We start from the raw sequence: 17,635 nt of genomic DNA, 5'->3' as shown, positions 1-17,635 counted from the left end.
TGGGGCAAATCTTAGTTGTTTTATTAAGAAGCCAGTGTCCTGCTGATAACTGCAGAGGATTAAAGAGGCTCTGCCTTGGTCGTCTCAGTCATCTTGACATCTGCCTCCATGTCCATAAATATTTCCTCTGATTGCCCCGAAAGACAGTGAGGCTGCTTTGTAGAAAGTCTGGGCCTGACTGTTTTCCGGGCGAGATCCTGACTCCACGTCTTAGTCACGTCATCATTCCTGTTCCGCCCCCGCCCCTCCCCGAATCACACAACTCTAGAACAAACACCTTTCACACCACACCTCCTGGGGGCATGAAAACCAAGGGGTCATCGGGGCCACTTTGTCCCACGAATTCCCCATCAGATTCTGGTGGACACTGTTCCTATCCTCTGGTCCACTGCCCCCCTGATTTCTCAGAGGACACTAGAACTGTCTCCCCAAGACAGTTCTCTGCTCACCTGAGTGTGTCCGCTGCTCCAAAGTCAGCACAGCCACTGGACAGACACACGGGACTTTGAACTCACACGCAGGGCACTCTGCTGGAAGGATGGCCATGTCTGCTGCCTGCCCATCGTGAGGCCAGTCCGTGGGATCCTGAAGCATTCAGTCTAGAACATTCCTGCCAAGACCGGCTCCTCGTTTATACTCCTCACTCAGGGCACCTTGCTGGTTCACGCTCACCTCCCACTACGGGACCCCGGGGCCCATCCTGGGCCACACGCGTCGCCCCCGGGCCTGTCCTGGTGCATGTGTTGCCCCCAGGGCCCGTCCTGGGTCACATGCATTGCCCCCAGGCCCATCCTGGCACAACGGTGCCACCCAGGGTCTGGTCCTGGCATACATGCTGCCCCCAGCGGACGCCCCTCCCTCAGGACCACAGGGCAGCATCTGTCCACTGGCCGGTGACAGAAGGAAAGTCCAGGGAAGACGTTCTCCCTTGCATTTTGCATCTGACAGGGGGTGGGGGGCAAAACCCACTCCAATTTTTGTGCCTCGCCTTTCACATTAAAAACAACAAAGTTTGAAGGGCGTTAAGGTTTTGTGTATTCTTTGCAGTCAGGAAAGCCTGGAAACTAAGCACCACGCTCGATCCTGACTCAGACTGCTTCCTCTTCTGGGGTGTGCACCCCTGAGACCAGCGGCAAGCCACGGAGGCTCTCGGGGAATTCTCCAGCATCCGCTGCTTCTGGGACTTACACATTCCTCACTCTGTGCCCGCCGGGCCCTGGGGTCACCGAACTTCACGAACCCGGTCACATCCCTGGGGCACACAGAGCAGGCCTGCGCTGACGGCAGTGGGGCCTGGACAGGGGGAGGACACTGTGGAGTCTAGTGTGGGAGAGGGTCTGCTGGTGACAGGCCACCATCGCAGGAGCCACGGCGTGGACGGGGCCACAGAGTCCAGGTGACTCCTTCTTACGGTTTTGTGGCTCTGAGACAGGACGGGGTTTTATATGGTAAAGAACAGCCCTGCTGTAAGGAAGGGGACATGGTGTCTGAAGGCTAACAGCAGTGACAGGACAGGCTGGGAACGCAGGCCGGGCCACACGTAATGGAGGTGTAGGGAGGTCTGAGTGAGCCCCACCTAAGGCCGCTGCCTGGTGGCTCACCAGCCGGTGGCTTTACCAGTGCCTCAAGCACCTCCACCTACAGGCAGCTGCCATGGGGACGGGGCTCAGTTAGCGGGTCACTGAGAGTTAGTTCTCAAGCAGGGGCTTTCTAGTGTCCTCGGCTAAGATTCCTAATAGTGTCCTGTGTACACCCTTCAATGGCTCCCTCTGTGGTTTCTGTAAAGGAGTACGTACATATCATCTGCATAGAAGGAAACTTTTCTTGATATATTAAAGCATAAATTGTAACCAGCTATGATTTTTATTTATTTCAGCTAATAAATTTAAAAATTCTCAGATTAATTTGACAGAATCTGTTCATCTGGGGCTTCTGTGGTCATTTTCTGTGTTTTCTGTGCTTCAGTACCAGGCGACTGCAAATCCCAATGCACTTTCAAAACAAAGCATCGTAACCTTTTTCACAAATCACACTCTACGTGACTTGTTGGCGTCCGCAGAAATGCTTACAAACGTTTCAGACTTCTCATATCACACTCCTGACGAGGGTAGAAACAGTCACTGTAGCAGGACAGCAGTCTGGCTCACTCTTAAGTGTACTCTTCCTATTATTTTATTGTAGCAACTCTTGATTTTTTCGTATAAAGAGAAATCAAATGGGAAAATAGCTACAGTCTTGGCTTAAGAAGTACGCCGAGATCTGGTGACTGGAACCGTATGTACAGGATACAAATGTATTTATACTTTATATGTACACAGTTAATGGCTACCTATTATAAATAGCAGGTTTAACTTAGATTCTACAAAAATAATCATTTTGGATGGGTGCATGCAAACCAGTACGCATAAACTTATAAAACACAGCTCTATGCTTTTTATTTGCTTTTAAATATAAATGTTGCTATTTAGCCGTCAGCTAAATGATTTCAATGCAAATCCCAAAGTCCCCAATTAAAAGTATAAAATCTGCTTCTATCCACAGCGGCACACTGCTTCAAGTATTTTTCACCTATTCGTAAAGTCTAGATAATTTTGTCGCATGTGAATTATAGGTACAGAGCCCATTTCCTCAGCTATTAGTCCTTCAGAGCGAAAGCTTCCTTTGTTCCATTTTTCTGTTTTGTATCATTTTTAACATTACAGAAAGTAGATATTTGATAAGACATCACCTTGGCGTTTACAGTCTCATAAACGAGCGACGCGGGGCTCCTCCCTCGAGCCCGGCCTGGCGCTCTGGGGCAAAGCCCAGCACTCAATGGCTTGCGGGGCCATCGGGGTGGGCGGAGGACGCCGGGGGCACGAAGGGCTCATCCTGCTTCTGATCCTCTTTCATGCCGGCTGCTTGGTCCGTGATGGAACAGAAGGACAGCTGGTCGTGCTCCACGATGTGCACTCGGTCCTCGTCCTTCTCTTTCTTCACGTAGAACATTTTTCGGAATTTTTTCAGCTCGTGGAGTTCACAGAAGGTTTCCAGAACGACCAACATGGCAACAAGGCCGAGAAGCAGGTAACCTGTGTGAGAGAAACAACAGCGTCTCAGGGGCACGTGACACGAGGCGTGACACGAAAGGACTGCTGACGATAAACTCGTGGCCGCTTTTCTGACTTCTCGGAGTGCTCTGAAGGCCACGGCTCAAAGAGGGACGACCCAGAGGAACACGAAGAGTGACCTAACCTTCTACAAAACTGGGTCGCTCAAAATCACATGGTGCAATTTTTGAGGGGGAATAAAAAGTCGGGGCCGATGCGGCATCGTCACAGAGCGACACACTGCACTCGCCCGGGGGTGGCCTTTGAGAAGTCTCTCCGCCACCTGTTTGTGTCAGAGGCTCTCTAAAAGCCAGCGACAGAAGAGCTTTTTATTTAGCACGAGTGCTTACGACCAAGCCTGACACCTTGCGAAGGCCTCAGCACTCCGATTATTCCAGAACGGGGAGAGCAGCATGGGAGTCACAGCTGAAGCTAGAGGAGAGTCCTGAGAACTGAAGTCGATGTTAAAAAGCTCCCTGTGCGTGGCTCGTCACTCCGCTACCAAGACCCGGCATCAAACTAAGCTTCCCATTATGTGAGGTCATTTTTGGGGGAGGCACATGGACCATTCGCTGAATAACTCTACCAGCTTCTCACTCTGAAATGAGAGACCATCTGTGGCTTCGGGTAAAGTGCTATTCCCTGGAATCTGGGATGGGAAATGGGTGGTTTTAAGTCAGTTCCAACGTGTTTAAAGTCAGTTTTAAGAAAAAAAAAAATCATGCTGGAAAGGAACAGAAAAGTGAAAGTAAAAACTCTAAGAATAAAACAATCTAAATTTCGTGTTCCATTGGTAAAATGTTTCAGGAAGATTTTCAGAAAATAAATGAAGTAGGAGGGCTAGAACCGGCAGCATAATAGGAATAGGAGGCGGATTACCTTAAGAATGCGAAGTAACACAGGTCTAGTACCTTTAGGATTTGGCTATTCGGTGTTGATAATAACAGTACGTTTTAGAAACAGCAATGACGTTGCTAGTCACACTCACTGCAAATCTCCTCTTTTCCCTTTATCTACTATTTAGTCAAACTCTTAAATGCTGACAAAAGTAACCATGGGGTTTCAGGCAGAAGCTGCGTGGTTTTATCTGATCCAGAAATATATCTTTGGAAATTCAGTTTGTTCCACCCAGCACATAACCATGTAGATTGCCTAAAAAATCCACGATTCACATTGGAACAAGTCTGAAAATGTTCCGCAGGGATTTACTGACATGTGAGACACTGAGGAGGTTTAACTATTGAGTAAAATTTATGAGAAGACCTTTAACATAAGAAAACAACAGAGCAAACAAACCTAATTAAAGAAACATTCAACTTTGCTCTGTTATGAAAAAATTAAAATGAGGAGGTAACATTTTACCTAACAAATGAAAAGAAAGTCAAAATAACCTTCGTCTGTGCTTTGAAATGTGCAACAGAACACCTGTAATGCCACCGGCCCAAACCACGCTGAAACTGTCACCTGCAGGTGATTCTGGTGAAGTATAAACTCAAGATGCCACTTGGAAAGCACTGAGTCACAAAAAGGCATATTCCCTCTGGGCCAACAATCCCACTTCTTGGAAAGATATCAAAGTAGAAAAAGTGCAAACATAAAAAATATTTACTGCAGTTATTCATAATGCCCCCGAGCTGGATGTAATCTACATATGCAACAGTACAGGCAGGGTTAGGTCACGGCATAGCCACCTGGTAAAGTGTTATGTGGACATTAAAAATAATTATGGTAAGTCGAAATATGAAACCATTCCCGTGACCATCTGGTAGCTTGTTCACTGAACTTGCGTGGCAGCAAAGCATCGGTTTATGAGTGAAGTCGCTGTCTTGGGTGAGCCGTGGTTTCACGGAAATGCGAAAATGCTGTCCTCGAGTTTGCACTACAAGCCAAGGCCAGGACAGAGCCCTGACTTCCTTGGTATGTGCTGTGATTTCCTGGAAGACACGACCTGAATCTTAAAAAACTCTTGAGAAGGCAGAAATGAAAACTGTGTACGTTGTGATATGACTCTATGCATCTTGAAAAGCGAGAAAAAGGATGCACAAAAATAGTTACTTGAAAATAGAATTCTACATTTTCCATGATATACTGAATTTTAAAAAAATGTTTAAAAATTATAAATCGCTGGCCATCTGCATTTTAATGCCTATTTTCCACATATAAAATTCTGAAAATGGTTAATATATCCTGACTTTTTCAAGTTAGAGATGGACAAATAAGACAAGCAATTGTTTTAAGAATTTTCTGGTAAAGAATGTGACTGATTTTAATAGGCTACAATCCCAGCCCTAGTTTTCTTGAGCTTAAAATATTTAATTAAGCAGAGCAACTTTTCTTTTTAAGTTAAAAATTGGTTATCAAGTATGTCCTCTGCGGTACATTTTAACACTGTAATTTACAATGCTTATTACAATATTAGTAAGAAATTGGTCAGTACTTTTAAGGTACCTGGGAAAAATAACTCAGTAAAAATAAGGTTTTGAAGGGGATCGTGATGAAATGAAATCGTTACAGGAAGGTGGCAAAACTGGAAATTTATCAATGAAAAAGCAACGGGGTCTTCTACGAATGACTTCTAGAAGGCAAGGCCGAGCTGGGGACCACGAGAGAGCAGGGTGGCGGCATCCGGTACTCACATGTGATCCCAATCTTGTAGAGCTCTCGGAATTTCTGATTGTAGCCTTCTCCAGGAACATAGTCCCCCAGGCCGATGGTGCTCAGGGAAATAAAACAAAAATAAAAGGATTCCAGAAAGTTCCAGTCGTCCTCCAGGACGGAGAACACAGCCGCCGGGATGAAAAAGAAGCAGGACACGGTGACGAACCCCAGGAGCATGGCGTGGACGATGGCCACCAGCTGCTTAGAGAAGCCCCAGCGGATGTGGAAGTAGAGGACAGGCCTGCGGGTGACGTGGATGGTGACGCGCTGGACCACAGCTGTCAGGAAAAGGAGGGTGAAAGGGATGCCGATGACCGAGTAGACGATGCAGAAGGCCTTGCCGCCGTCCGACAAGGGCACAGTGTGGCCATAGCCTGTGAGGAGGCGGGGCGGAGGGGGAGAAAACACGCTCGTAAACACCTGTACCTGCCGCCCAGCCCCGCTCCCCGCGCGACCCACGGGGGCCAGACTCCAGGTCTGAGACCTCGGTGGCTCAGCGTTACACCTGTACCTGCCGCCCAGCCCCGCTCCCCGCGACCCACGGGGCCAGACCTCGGTGGCTCAGCGTGACTGTCACCGCAGTAAATCCCACTGCAGACGCCACACGTTTGGGAAGCCACCACTCCGTGTGAAATCTCACCGGCACATCCCAGCCTGGTTTTGAGTTCACCGTCAGGCTGTGCTCAGGAGCTAAAGGCCCACAGTCTGACGCCACCAGGGAAAACTCGGCACAGGACACCCCTCCCCCAAGGGCCCTCGTGAGCATCCAAGTGCCAGCCTACACCCACGAGATGCTCTGATGGGGCGACTGCCACACGAAGGTGTGGACTAGGCCAGGCTGCTCAGTACGGTGTGGTGGGGGGTGGCCCGGGGGGAGGGTGGAGACCGGGGAGCAGAGACAGCCACAGGGGGCAGAGCGGTGGACACCGACAAGCACCATCTCACAGGGCTGTGCTCAATTATCCGGTTAACTGGCACATTTAGACAGTGTAACATTTTTCCCCTTTGTCATTTCCGTAGGTTCCAAGATGCCATCAATTCCACAAAACACACACATTTTCCCACTAGGTTTGAGTCACTCCCAAATCAAGCCAGTCAAAGGACGCTTCATCCAACACACGCCAGCCAGAGAGAGAACCCCGCCTGGCACTTCACTTCATCCTGAAAGGCCAACGTGTCTGAACAAGTCAGTTCAGGAAGAAGCCAACTAAATGCATTTGTGTGTGTGTGTGTGTCTCTGTGTGTGTGTGTGTGTGTGTGTGTGTGTGTGTGTGTACCCAGATTCTGAAAAACCCTCGCATCTGTGATTATAGTGGAAAAGTGGTTTCAAAATCGGATTTCTAAAATATATCCTGCTAAAAAAGAAATAACTCTGAAAAACCTTCAGCTTCAGATCCCCAAATTCTCTGCTTTATACTAACTCGAGGGGTAGGGCCTGGGGGCACAGGTCATTAAACGGCTCCTGTGCGCAGTGTCAACACGACGGCCAGTCAAGGTTGTCAATCTGTGTCCCAGAAGGCATGGGTCATGGCTGAGCTACAGGGAGGCCACTGAAATCACTCGCAGCTTGTACATCTAAACACACGCGCATTCCTCCGTGGAGAGACTGACAGACTGCAGAGCTTACGCTCTCACAGAGGTTAAGAACCGCTGTTCTGAGCAGCTATTTCAGGATCCGTCTGGTCTTCGCACACCCAGCTGCTCCTGGAATGCTGCTGCGAGTTCCAGGCGTGGCTGTCGAGGGCAAAGGCACGCTGGAGGGTCCAGAGACGGACGGGAGGGGTGGGGGAAGCAGGCCGAACAGGAAGCGGGAGAAAGCCTCACGTTTCCTGACGGAGGAATGAGGCAGCTCTGTGACGAAGGCGTCCCACAGCACAGCAGACCAACCAGAGTTACTGCGACTTAGGCCAGCACTGAGGAAGGATGTGCAATGGTCAGAGAGTTCTAAAAACAGAATCTGAAGACAGAAGGTGATTTAACCACACCAAAGGCGACGGGAAAGCGATTCGTAAATGGGCCACAGGCCTGTGGCTAGAGGTGCTGGGAGACGACGGTGCTTAAGCAGAGGCTGCAAAGGACATGTGTGACTTTGGCAGGAATTCTGCCAAGAAAATAAGAGTAGCTCAAGCAGTGGGACTGGGTAAAGAGCCTTTCAATCCATGACTTTATTGTTTTTTTTTTTATAGCATTTGTCTAAATAATCTTTATAAGAATATATAGAGTATAACCCGCCTCTTCTGTACCATCCGTGGCGATAAACGACATGATTTTGGTTTTAGTAAGGAACAAAAGTAAATAAATTTCTGGTTTTAAAATATTTTAGGATCTAATCTTTACTCTCAAATGACGACAGCTCTTTTTATTAAGATGTTAACTAAATCTCCATTAACTACAATGTGCTCTCCAAGCAACAGAGGTAATCATTACAAGACTCGAAATGTCTTTCTGCAGTAATGTGTTTTTATGCCAGTAACAAGTTCCCACCAGGAGATTAAAAACCACCACCGTGTAGGTGTTCGCTGAAAGCCATTCCTTCTCCTGATGTGTACTTAAAAAGTTTTGTTAATGGAAAGTAAACGTAAGATCTGCATCTCATTTGTGTTCCCCACACCCTCAGTGCAGACCCCGACGTGGGGAAAACTGAGCTCCGCACAGCGAGGCAGATCGCTCAACGCTCAGACGGAAATCGTCAGTCCTACGGAATTTTAACAAAGGGGTGAATAATTAACTCAAGTTTGGTCAAATGAACCCGCAGGTTCATCTGAAGCAAAGCTTATATTTTAAGATCTTACAATCATATTAAAATCCATTACAAACCAAGAATTTGGCAAAAGGTTAATAAACCTTACCTATTTGTTGTTCTTTAAACTTTTATAAGGCTATTCATATAATTTCAGGACTCGAAAGATTGAACACAACAAACTCTACTGAAATGAATGGACTTCAACCGTGCAGAGTCCTGGGCTGACACCACCACATACACCCACTCTTGTGTCCTAGCCTCCCGGTCCAGTTGTGGGTTTCCTGTGATGACTCTGCCTCCGCAGAGCACGTAGGAGAGTGCATCCTGGGAGGTCGTCCTCAGAGCTGTCTTCGAAGACATGTGGCTTCTCATTAACGACAATGGCCCTGACACTGCCCGTTACCTTCCAGTATGGGGCTGTGGCCTGCTGGCTATGGGGCTTCTGGCTTTCCTGGCAGCTAAGTCCAGAACGAGGTCCGAGGCAGAAACCTTTGTGGGCAGTTCCTGGGGGCACTGCACCAAGTCACTGACATGCGACATCTTCCTACGGACTAGGTGCTTTTCTGAGAGAGGAGCAGCTTCCTGCCACCTCCTGCTGGGACCCTGCACTATGATCAATTCTCATTTACTTGCTTTAGTATGACATGATAGATACGACACATACATTTTACATTCAGGTAGCTCGATAAAGGTTTTTTTTTTTTAAAGCTACAAAAGAAGAATGTCAGCCTCTGAAATCGACCCCGATAGAGAGGCTGAAGCTGCAATGTGTCCTGGTCTGCAGAACAGCCTTTAAGATGCATCCTGGACTTCACCCTACTCACTCTCCCACTCGGCTGGGAGGCCCCCGACGGCGACGTCATGTCGGGGACGTCACGTCCTCCTCTACTGCGACTCCCTCCAGGGCCCCGGCCACAGTGCCCTCCAACCCATGGGGCTGTAAGAGACCTCAGAATCGGGGGGCCAGAAGCTCACTGTAAGACAGTGAATAGGCTTCAGGTCGAGTTGATTTTTTCTACCACTCCGATCTTATCTTTTTTCTTGAAATGAGCTTTTTCTCAGTTTAATAAACAGTTCACTCCCTGATCGCTTGCACACAACAGGCCTTCGTAATTCCCTTTTCTTACGGCAAAACTTTTCAAAGACCCACATAGGGATAAACTCTGCTCACCCTGCCGTCCAGCTCATCGACACGAGGCGAACGTCTGGCTTCTGCTCCTCTGTATATAAAAGGATGTTTCTTTGCCAGGGAGAGAAGACTCACTGGGCTCTGCACTCGACGGAGCAGAGGTACTGGCAAAGGTTGAAAGTGGGCGCGTGTGGTGCGGGTGACGAAGGGGACACAGGTGGGAAGAGGTAACAGATGTTGAGAAGTCAGTGGACGTGCACGTGGTTTCTGCTTTTCCTGGCGTCACCTTCCGCTGCCCCAGTCACTCAAGACTTTGCTAAACACTTCTGGTTTCTGCTCAGTTGCGGATGGCGTCTTCGATGGTTAACACCTCGAGAGAGAGGCAATGGGATTCTGAGTTGGGACACTGCCCTGGTGCTGCACCGTACAGCAGCCATTCTGCGAGACGGGCCAATCGACTCTGCATTTAAGAAGCAGAAGACCTCGGCACATGGCACGAGCGTCACAGATGAGAGGACCCCACGCTTTTTGCAATGGGAGTTTCAACGGACATGGCACGTGATAGAACAATTAGAAACGATAACTCTGGCAGGAGGCACCTGCCATGCCCCCATCGTCCGACGAGGCTCCGGACGGCGGCTGCTCGCCACGTCTGTCTGTCTGTGTTTACAGGACTGTGAATCTCCCTGACAAGATTCAAATTCTGGAGTGATTACTACTTTACAAATGGGAATACCGAGTTTCTGATCATAAAAATAATTAGAGCTATCACCTTTCCACTGTGCCACCCGGATGCGTCATGTGATGCAAAGGCCAGGTGCTGACTCGGAAGTCACCTCAAGTCCCAGCTTTACTTCCCAGGAGCTCGTGGGGACCGGCCTGGGAGCCGGCCCAACCAAGCCTGAGGGCTTGTTCAAGTGTCCCAACCCAGAAGGACCCAGTGTCCTGCAGGCAGGAGGGGGCAGACTCACTTGAGAGCGCTTTGGATGAGCTGGGGGCCGGGGCCCACAAAACCTTGAGAACACTCGAACCCCGAGACTGGACGCGACCCGCACCTCTGCTCCCTGCGGCTCTGGCTTCCCCCGCACGGACTGAGCGACCAGGGGGCGCCCAGCAGGCATGGCCGGGCACGGGAGGTGTGCTCCCCGGCTCCTCGCCCTCTCTCTCACGTCGGCTTTGAGGTAAGTGTGCAAGTCCCCGTTTCACAGAAAGAGACACGACGCGATGAAATCGTTTCAAGTTCTAACAGTGAGCACCGCACAGGGAGGTGGGTCTGAACCTCGTGTTTACCAGTCTTTCCAGTCTGGCCCCAGGGGCTATGGGGAGAAGGGACAAGGGACAACTGGAGGAGTCCCCGGGCGTGTCTACAGTAAGGACTCTGAGACAGCTCAGACCCTCGGACCCTGGGGCCTGCGACAGGGGACTGGACAACTGGACGTGGGCTTGGCTAGGCCACGCCCAGAGCTTCTGGAAGCTCGGCCCAGCCCTGGTGACACGCTAGCCTTAGGCGAGGGCCAGGTGACCTGGGCGAACACCAGCCTGTCCTGACCCATCATCACGGGACCCTGGATGGAGGCTCCGCCAATTCACCGATGCCTCAGCCTCTGGCTACGCCCAGGGTTTCCGACCATCTTTGTCCACTGTTGCTCTCACCCCGATGAAAGGTCCAGGTCGCCTCTGATCTACCTGGCCCCAATCCCGTGAGAAGAGGAATAGAGGTCCATACGCCCTCGTGGGGAATGCAGGCCACACGGTCTCTCACAGGCGTCAGCAGCCTGTCGCGGAGGAGGCACTGCAGTCGGCTTGCCCTGCGTCCTCGCACCAGCCGCTCCTGCCCCGGTCTTGCGAGCACCCCCTCCCCACCCCTGTGAGGGGTCAACCCACCTGCCTGCTTGTCACGCACGGAACCGCCCTCCTGGGACATCCCAAGAAAGGGTAAAACGCTGACTCCGAGCCTGATCACTGCAGGAAACTGCACGGCTGAGGAACCGCGCATCGGATTCTAGTCTTGTTATATGATTTATTTTTATTTTCCCCTCTCACTCATTCTTGACCATTTCTTAGAAATTCTGACCACAGATTAACAGAAAAGAGGAAGAAAACAACAGAACCATGGGTCTAGTTTCTACTGAAGCCCCGCTGTTTTAAACTGGGCTTCCTGATCTATTAACCAAAGCGATATTTCCTCCACCAGCCAGCCACTTCCCTCAAGTTTGCCTGCAGGTTTGACATAATTATCCTGCAGCCACAGCCACCTCAGGTTTAAAAGTCCTCATGTTGGACCCGTTTCTCAGTGACGCATTTTTAAGACCAGGGTTTTAAAATTCATGCTGTAGGCAGTTCACCTCCAGGCACAGACGCTGCCTAGACAACTCGGGATTTCAATTTCTTTTCCCCCTGGGGGCAACTGGGCACCTTGCCCTGTGGCACACAGGCTCAAAGGTAATGGAAAAAATGCTGGAAGACAGAGAGAAGAGGCTGAATGCCCACCCCTCCCCCGCAGATAATCAACACAGATCTTGCCTGGCACAGGGCTGGACTCCAGACTCGAGGTCACAACCGTCCTGAGCTCTCGTGCTGTGTAAGGGGCTGGGGAAGCCCTGGGGGCCCGCAGTCAAACCACATCTCCTGCGTCCCTTACAGGGACTAGAAACAGTGATGTCCCAGTGGTTCTGGTGACCCCAGGTGGGGGGAGATGGGGGTGGTGGAACACAGGTGTCCACTTCTCTTGATGGGAAAATCTCCATACCTTTTGGAGGCAGAGGTTCCTGTAATAAATGTTCTTCTTTGATTTTCCATTAGACTTTAAAGGCTCTTGAAATTTGAGAAAACAGGGGGCAAAAAAGCCCTTTGCAAGGTCACCCTCGTAAACGGAAGGTGGTGTTTGCGAAACAGGCGGAGGAATCCGATTTCTTGAATTTAAATCCTGGCTGTGCTTCTTACTAGCCCTGACAAACTTAGTGCCTCAGTTTCCTCATCCGTCGAGACGGATGCCACTACTTCCTCCTCAGGGAGGAGGTGCGAGGATTTCATAAAATCGCCCACGTGAAGCGACGACGATGGATGCTGGTAGATGTGAGCTATGGGAAGGCAAAGTCTTCCAGTGACGCCGAAAGAAATAACAAGGTAAATCATCTCACCAGCACGCACGCCCCTTCCGGTCGGCCGGCGGTCCCTGGGCCTACAGGTCAGAGGTCATCTGTACGTGCCCCTCTGGTCCCTGCATGCATTCCAATTTCCCCCCTTCCTTCGAGACGTCTTCCACGTTGGGGGTGAACGCAGTCCCTGGTAGCAAAACCCTGACAAGGGCCGGGGGAACGATGTGATGTAAAGTAGCTTCGTGGCCTCTCTGTAGTTCGGGAGGCCACTCATGGCCACTCCCCACCCCCCAAAAGAAAAATCCAAAGTTCTCGCTCCTTTCATCATAAACTGACCCACCAGGGGGACCATTCGACGCCGGCGCAGTCTTGTGGGCAGACGCTAGTGGACCCCGGTGATGAAAGGCAGGCGAGCACGTAGGTCCCCTCCCATGGGTGGAATGTGACAACCAACAGGGGCACAAAACAGCCACACAGCCTGCTGCGAGCTCAGGGAAGTCCAGGCGGCTCTCCTCTGGGCACTTGACAGAGCCGTTGCTTGCTTGGTGGGGGAGGCCGTGGCATCTTCCAGAAGCTGGATTCAATGACCTCCCGGTCAGATCCGTGCGGATCCTCAGAGCCTTTTGTCAGGTGGCAGAACATGGAGAGGGAAGGAGTCGGGGACGAGGACACCCCACTGCGGGATGGCCACTCGCTGGGCCCCTTCACCTCCCAGCTCTGTCCCCTCTGCTAACTGACATTCAGGCACCTGCGGAGCCTCCCCAGGACAGGATTCCTGGTTAGGGCCTTTCAAATGCTAACGGCCTTCCCCTGGGGTGTGTATTCCTAATTAGGGAACTTCAAAGTTAACTTCCCGCCCTTAGAGGAAAAACTAACAGGTAGGAGGCTGTCACGCTGTCCATGTGGAAGAGACAGGTTTTACTTCTGAGCGGGTGACAGCGTGACAGACAGACTTTTCCTTCTCGGAAGCCTCGCTTCTCTTGACTCAGGGTTTTGGCCCAGTGGGTGCAGGATCCGCCTCAGAAAAAACACGAGCGGGGTCTCCCACAAGCAGAGGACCACCTCTCTGCCGCGGTCCCAGAGTAAGGAAGGTGAGAGGCAGAGCCACTGGTACCCACAACAGACACACACCTTTGTTACGTAAGCCACTGGGATTCTGAAGCCAGGTCACCACAGTATCACCTCCGACAATGTCCTGACATGCCAGGAGGATGAAAAAGGTGGGAAGCCGTGTGGGGTGGACGGAGCAAGAACGCGAACTTCAGAGTCGGGGGCCTGTGCACAGGGAGCACGCGCTGTACAGCTCTCCCTAATTTGGTACATATTTGAAAATAACCCATGACAAATAAAAAAGCTAAGGCTTTAAAATGGGGATGTAAAAACACAATGTTTCATCTGGACAACCTCTAGGAAGACGTTCTAGATTTTTTTTACTCCTTAAAATCCTGCTTTTGTACAGACAGTACTATAAATATACCTTTACCACAAAAACAAGATACGTTATAACAGATTCCTAAGGATTCCATAATCTCAGACACACTGAGGGCACAAGATCCCAAGCTGTAGGCAACAAGGGCTGACTAGATAGAGGAGAATAAATTCTGGGGTTTCCTCAGTTTCCAGGGGTTAAAGCGAATCAACTGTCTGCTCCTGCCCGTGGGACAGAATTCTCAGCGGGGCCCAGGCCCATCTGCCATGCTGCGGGGTCGGGGGGGCGGGGGGACGGGTGGCGGTGCAGCCCAGGGAGGGCCTCCTGGCCGTACCAAGCTGTCACTGATGTGCAGTGTTCCGGAAGTGCCATCCCCTCTGTCACCCCCCGGGAGGGCCTCCTGGCCGTACCAAGCTGTCACTGATGCGCAGTGTTCCGGAAGTGCCATCCCCTCCGCCACCCCCACCACCGGCTGTGGGGACTGCATCAGCCACAACCCGGCTCCACCGCACGCGGAGCCTGCACAAGGGCTGAGCGCAGAGCGCCAGAGCGGAACAGAGCACCCGTGGGCCCCGAGGACCGAGGCTGCACAGGGGGCGCGAGCAGGGCCGGAAGGGTGGAAACTCTGCCACCCCCCACGGCGGCCCAGGCACCCCTGCCCAGGGGCCTCGCAACGCTCGCCACTCTCCCACCGGGTAGTTTGAGCCCTAGTGTTTGCTGAGCCCCAGCGTGTCACAGGCAGCGAGGTCTCACGACACCGGGTCCATGTGTGGGTGAAGAAGCTGGGATTCGTTAGCTGGGACGACCCGGCTCACGAGAACCGGCCGAGACGGCTCCACGATCACCGGCCAGGGAACAACCAGAGGACCTCGCCTGAAGCCAAATCATATTAAAGAGATTTAAACGAAAGGAACAGAGGTACAGGTGACACACCGTGTATGAAACCGACACAGTAATAAGGGGATTTCCGAAAGGTTAAATATTTGGTTCAACGAAGTCATTTTGAATAAAACTAATTCACAGATACGCCAGTTTCGAGCGGGGAAGCAGAAGCGACGAGCCAGGAGGCCTCCCTCGCTGCTCCGCGTCCGATGCGAGGACCCGTGGGTTCAAAACACACTTCCCTCCGCGGGCTCACTGCGAGCCGCCGTCCAAACGGCTGCTGAAACAGGTCCGTCTTCTCAAGGCCACCGAGGGCCTCTGGACCTTGGGAGGGCCTCGAATTCATTCTAGCCTCATGCTTCTCGACTTCTAAGCACCATCTGACAACCGCCTCCTTCCTGAAACGCTGCCCCCGGCTGCGGACACACGTGCCTCCTTGGCGTCCCCGGCTCACAGACCCTCCTCCGAGTCCTCTGCTGGGCCCTCCTCCTCAGGCAGCCCTCCGGGATTTGCTTCAGGAGCTACTGCGTCTACACTCAGCCCCTTCCCTATCTCCTCTGCCTCATGGCCCACAGAGAGAACACGGTGCCAACCCCAAGACTGTGGCCACCCCAACAGCCGAGGGCCATCAGAGGCCAGTGTGCCTGTGCCCTGCTGGCAGCTCTGATCTTTTAGGCAGCTCTGCCGGGGTGATCGCATCCAGACCCCCGGCTCAAACACCATCTTGACACCTGTGTCCTTCAACTCTGGCTCGGACTGGCCCGGGGAACTTCCCAACACGTTAGAGATCTCGTTTCCGTCGGTCTGGGATGGAGAGCAGGAACTGGCATCTTTGCTTAGGAAGCTCCCAAGAGACTCTGAGGCACAGCTGGGCTGGGAAACACGGATCTGTGCCGATGGCTCCCAGGCTCACTGGCCCTCAGCTCTGGGCTAATTCATGCCCAGCATCCTAGTCACAATCCCACCTGGGATGTGATACAGGCATCTCCAAAACTGATATGTCCACAAAAGATTTCCTGGCTGTGTCCTACTAAGGACCACCCCCGCCTCCGCCCACCCCCACCGAAAACCTCAGCCCACACCGCCCCTCCTCCAGGCTTCCCCCCTCCAAGTAACAGTACAAGCATCTCTAGTCTTCAGGCCAAACATCAAGTAGGTTTTAATTCTTCTTTCCCTCGTATCGACAAGTCCTGTTGGTTCCACTTCCAAGGTATGTTCTAACTCCACGCACTTCCCATCACTCACGTGGCTGTGGGTCCAAGCCGCGTGCTTTCCCCCGGGGTCACTTAACGGCCGCCCACTCAGCCCCCACAATGCCACTCCACCCCCAAAGCACGCTGACGCGATGAGACACTGTGTCCGTTCCCCACGGCTGCCATCACACGTCACCACAACCTGGCGGCTTCAAACAACTGAAATGTATCGTCTCACAATTCTGGGGGCCGGAAGTCTGAAATCAAGGCGTCGGCACGGTCACGCAGTCTCCAGGAGCTCCGGGATGACCCCTTCCTGCCTCGTCCAGCTCCCGGTGGCTCCAGGCTTCAAGGAACGTGACGTTCCCAGCTTGTGGCTACAAAACTCCAGTCTCTGCCTCCGGCTCCGTCTGGCCGTCCTTTCTGTAAACTCTCCTCTTCCATCTCAGGGCACCTGTCACTGTATTTAGGGCCCATCCAGATAATCCAGGTGACCCCTTCTCAAGATCTGTAACTTAATTACATCTACGAGGGCCCTCTTCCCAAATAAGGTCGTATTTACAGGTTCTAGGGGCCAGGACACGAGCTCAGACTTTGGGGCCACCACTCAACCCATCACAACTACCGCCTTTTGCCTACTCTCCAAAAAGTCCGAGCTCCTACCTCAGGGCCTTGGCACTGCTGGTCCCGAGCTTTGAAGCCTTCTCTGCCCTGACTCCATTCGGGTCTCAGGCCAGCACCACTGCCGCAGAGAGCTCCCGGGTCACCCTCTAGCCGCTCCTGTCACCTGAAGCCCATCTCCCCGCTTCCACTTCCTGTAGCAGCAAGCACCATCTTCTCCGGCTTTGTGCTGACTGCATCTTCAGCTCAGGGGGAGACGGGGACCGGCTGCCTTGTTTACATTAGGTGCTTAAGCGCCTGGAGGAGCCGCCAGCAGCAGGATGCCCTGAGGGAGCAGCTGCCAACCGGACGGGGCAGCAGGGTGGCTGGGGTTCACGGGGACTCAGCCACATCGCACTCACGCCGTGGAGGGTGGGGGCGGGGCAGTTCTGGCTGCTGCCGTCACCGTATCTAAGACCAGGGGTGGCCCACAGCCACGTAAGAAGTCCGGCTCCCCCTGCCCGGCTTCTGACTGCCACGGACAGTTAACAGCGGGCACCGCAGTCTGAGGACGCAACAGGGAGAGAGACGCATGTGTTTAATGGGAACTCGCTCTAGAAAAGGGCTGTGCTGACAACAGGGGTCATCGGAGCGGAGGTCAGCGGACGGGAGGTCATTAGAGCGGAGGTCATCAGAGGGGAGGTCATCGGAGCGGAGGTCATCGGAGCAGAGGTCATCGGAGGGGAGGTCATCGGTGTGGAGGTCATTGGAGCGGAGGTCATCGGAGCGGAGGTCATCGGAGGGGAGGTCAGCG

General features: G+C 52.2%; 1 protein-coding gene across 1 annotated transcript in view; it reads right to left on the bottom strand.

Moving 5' to 3' along the window:
- Positions 1–1,844: 1,844 nt before the first annotated feature.
- Positions 1,845–17,635, bottom strand: part of KCNK1 (potassium two pore domain channel subfamily K member 1) — a 32,439-nt gene continuing 16,648 nt past the window's right edge. The window contains exons 2-3 of the mRNA XM_006920725.2: positions 5,726–6,121; positions 1,845–3,071 (exon numbers count right to left, since the gene is read on the bottom strand). Of these exons, the coding sequence (XP_006920787.1) occupies positions 2,812–3,071; positions 5,726–6,121 (656 nt within the window). The 3' untranslated portion in view covers positions 1,845–2,811. The remainder of the gene's footprint in view (positions 3,072–5,725; positions 6,122–17,635) is intronic.

Source organism: Pteropus alecto, unplaced genomic scaffold, assembly GCF_000325575.1.
Source record: "Pteropus alecto unplaced genomic scaffold, ASM32557v1 scaffold189, whole genome shotgun sequence".
NCBI classification, from domain to species: domain Eukaryota; kingdom Metazoa; phylum Chordata; class Mammalia; order Chiroptera; family Pteropodidae; genus Pteropus; species Pteropus alecto.
This window is presented reverse-complemented; position numbering and strand designations above follow the sequence as displayed.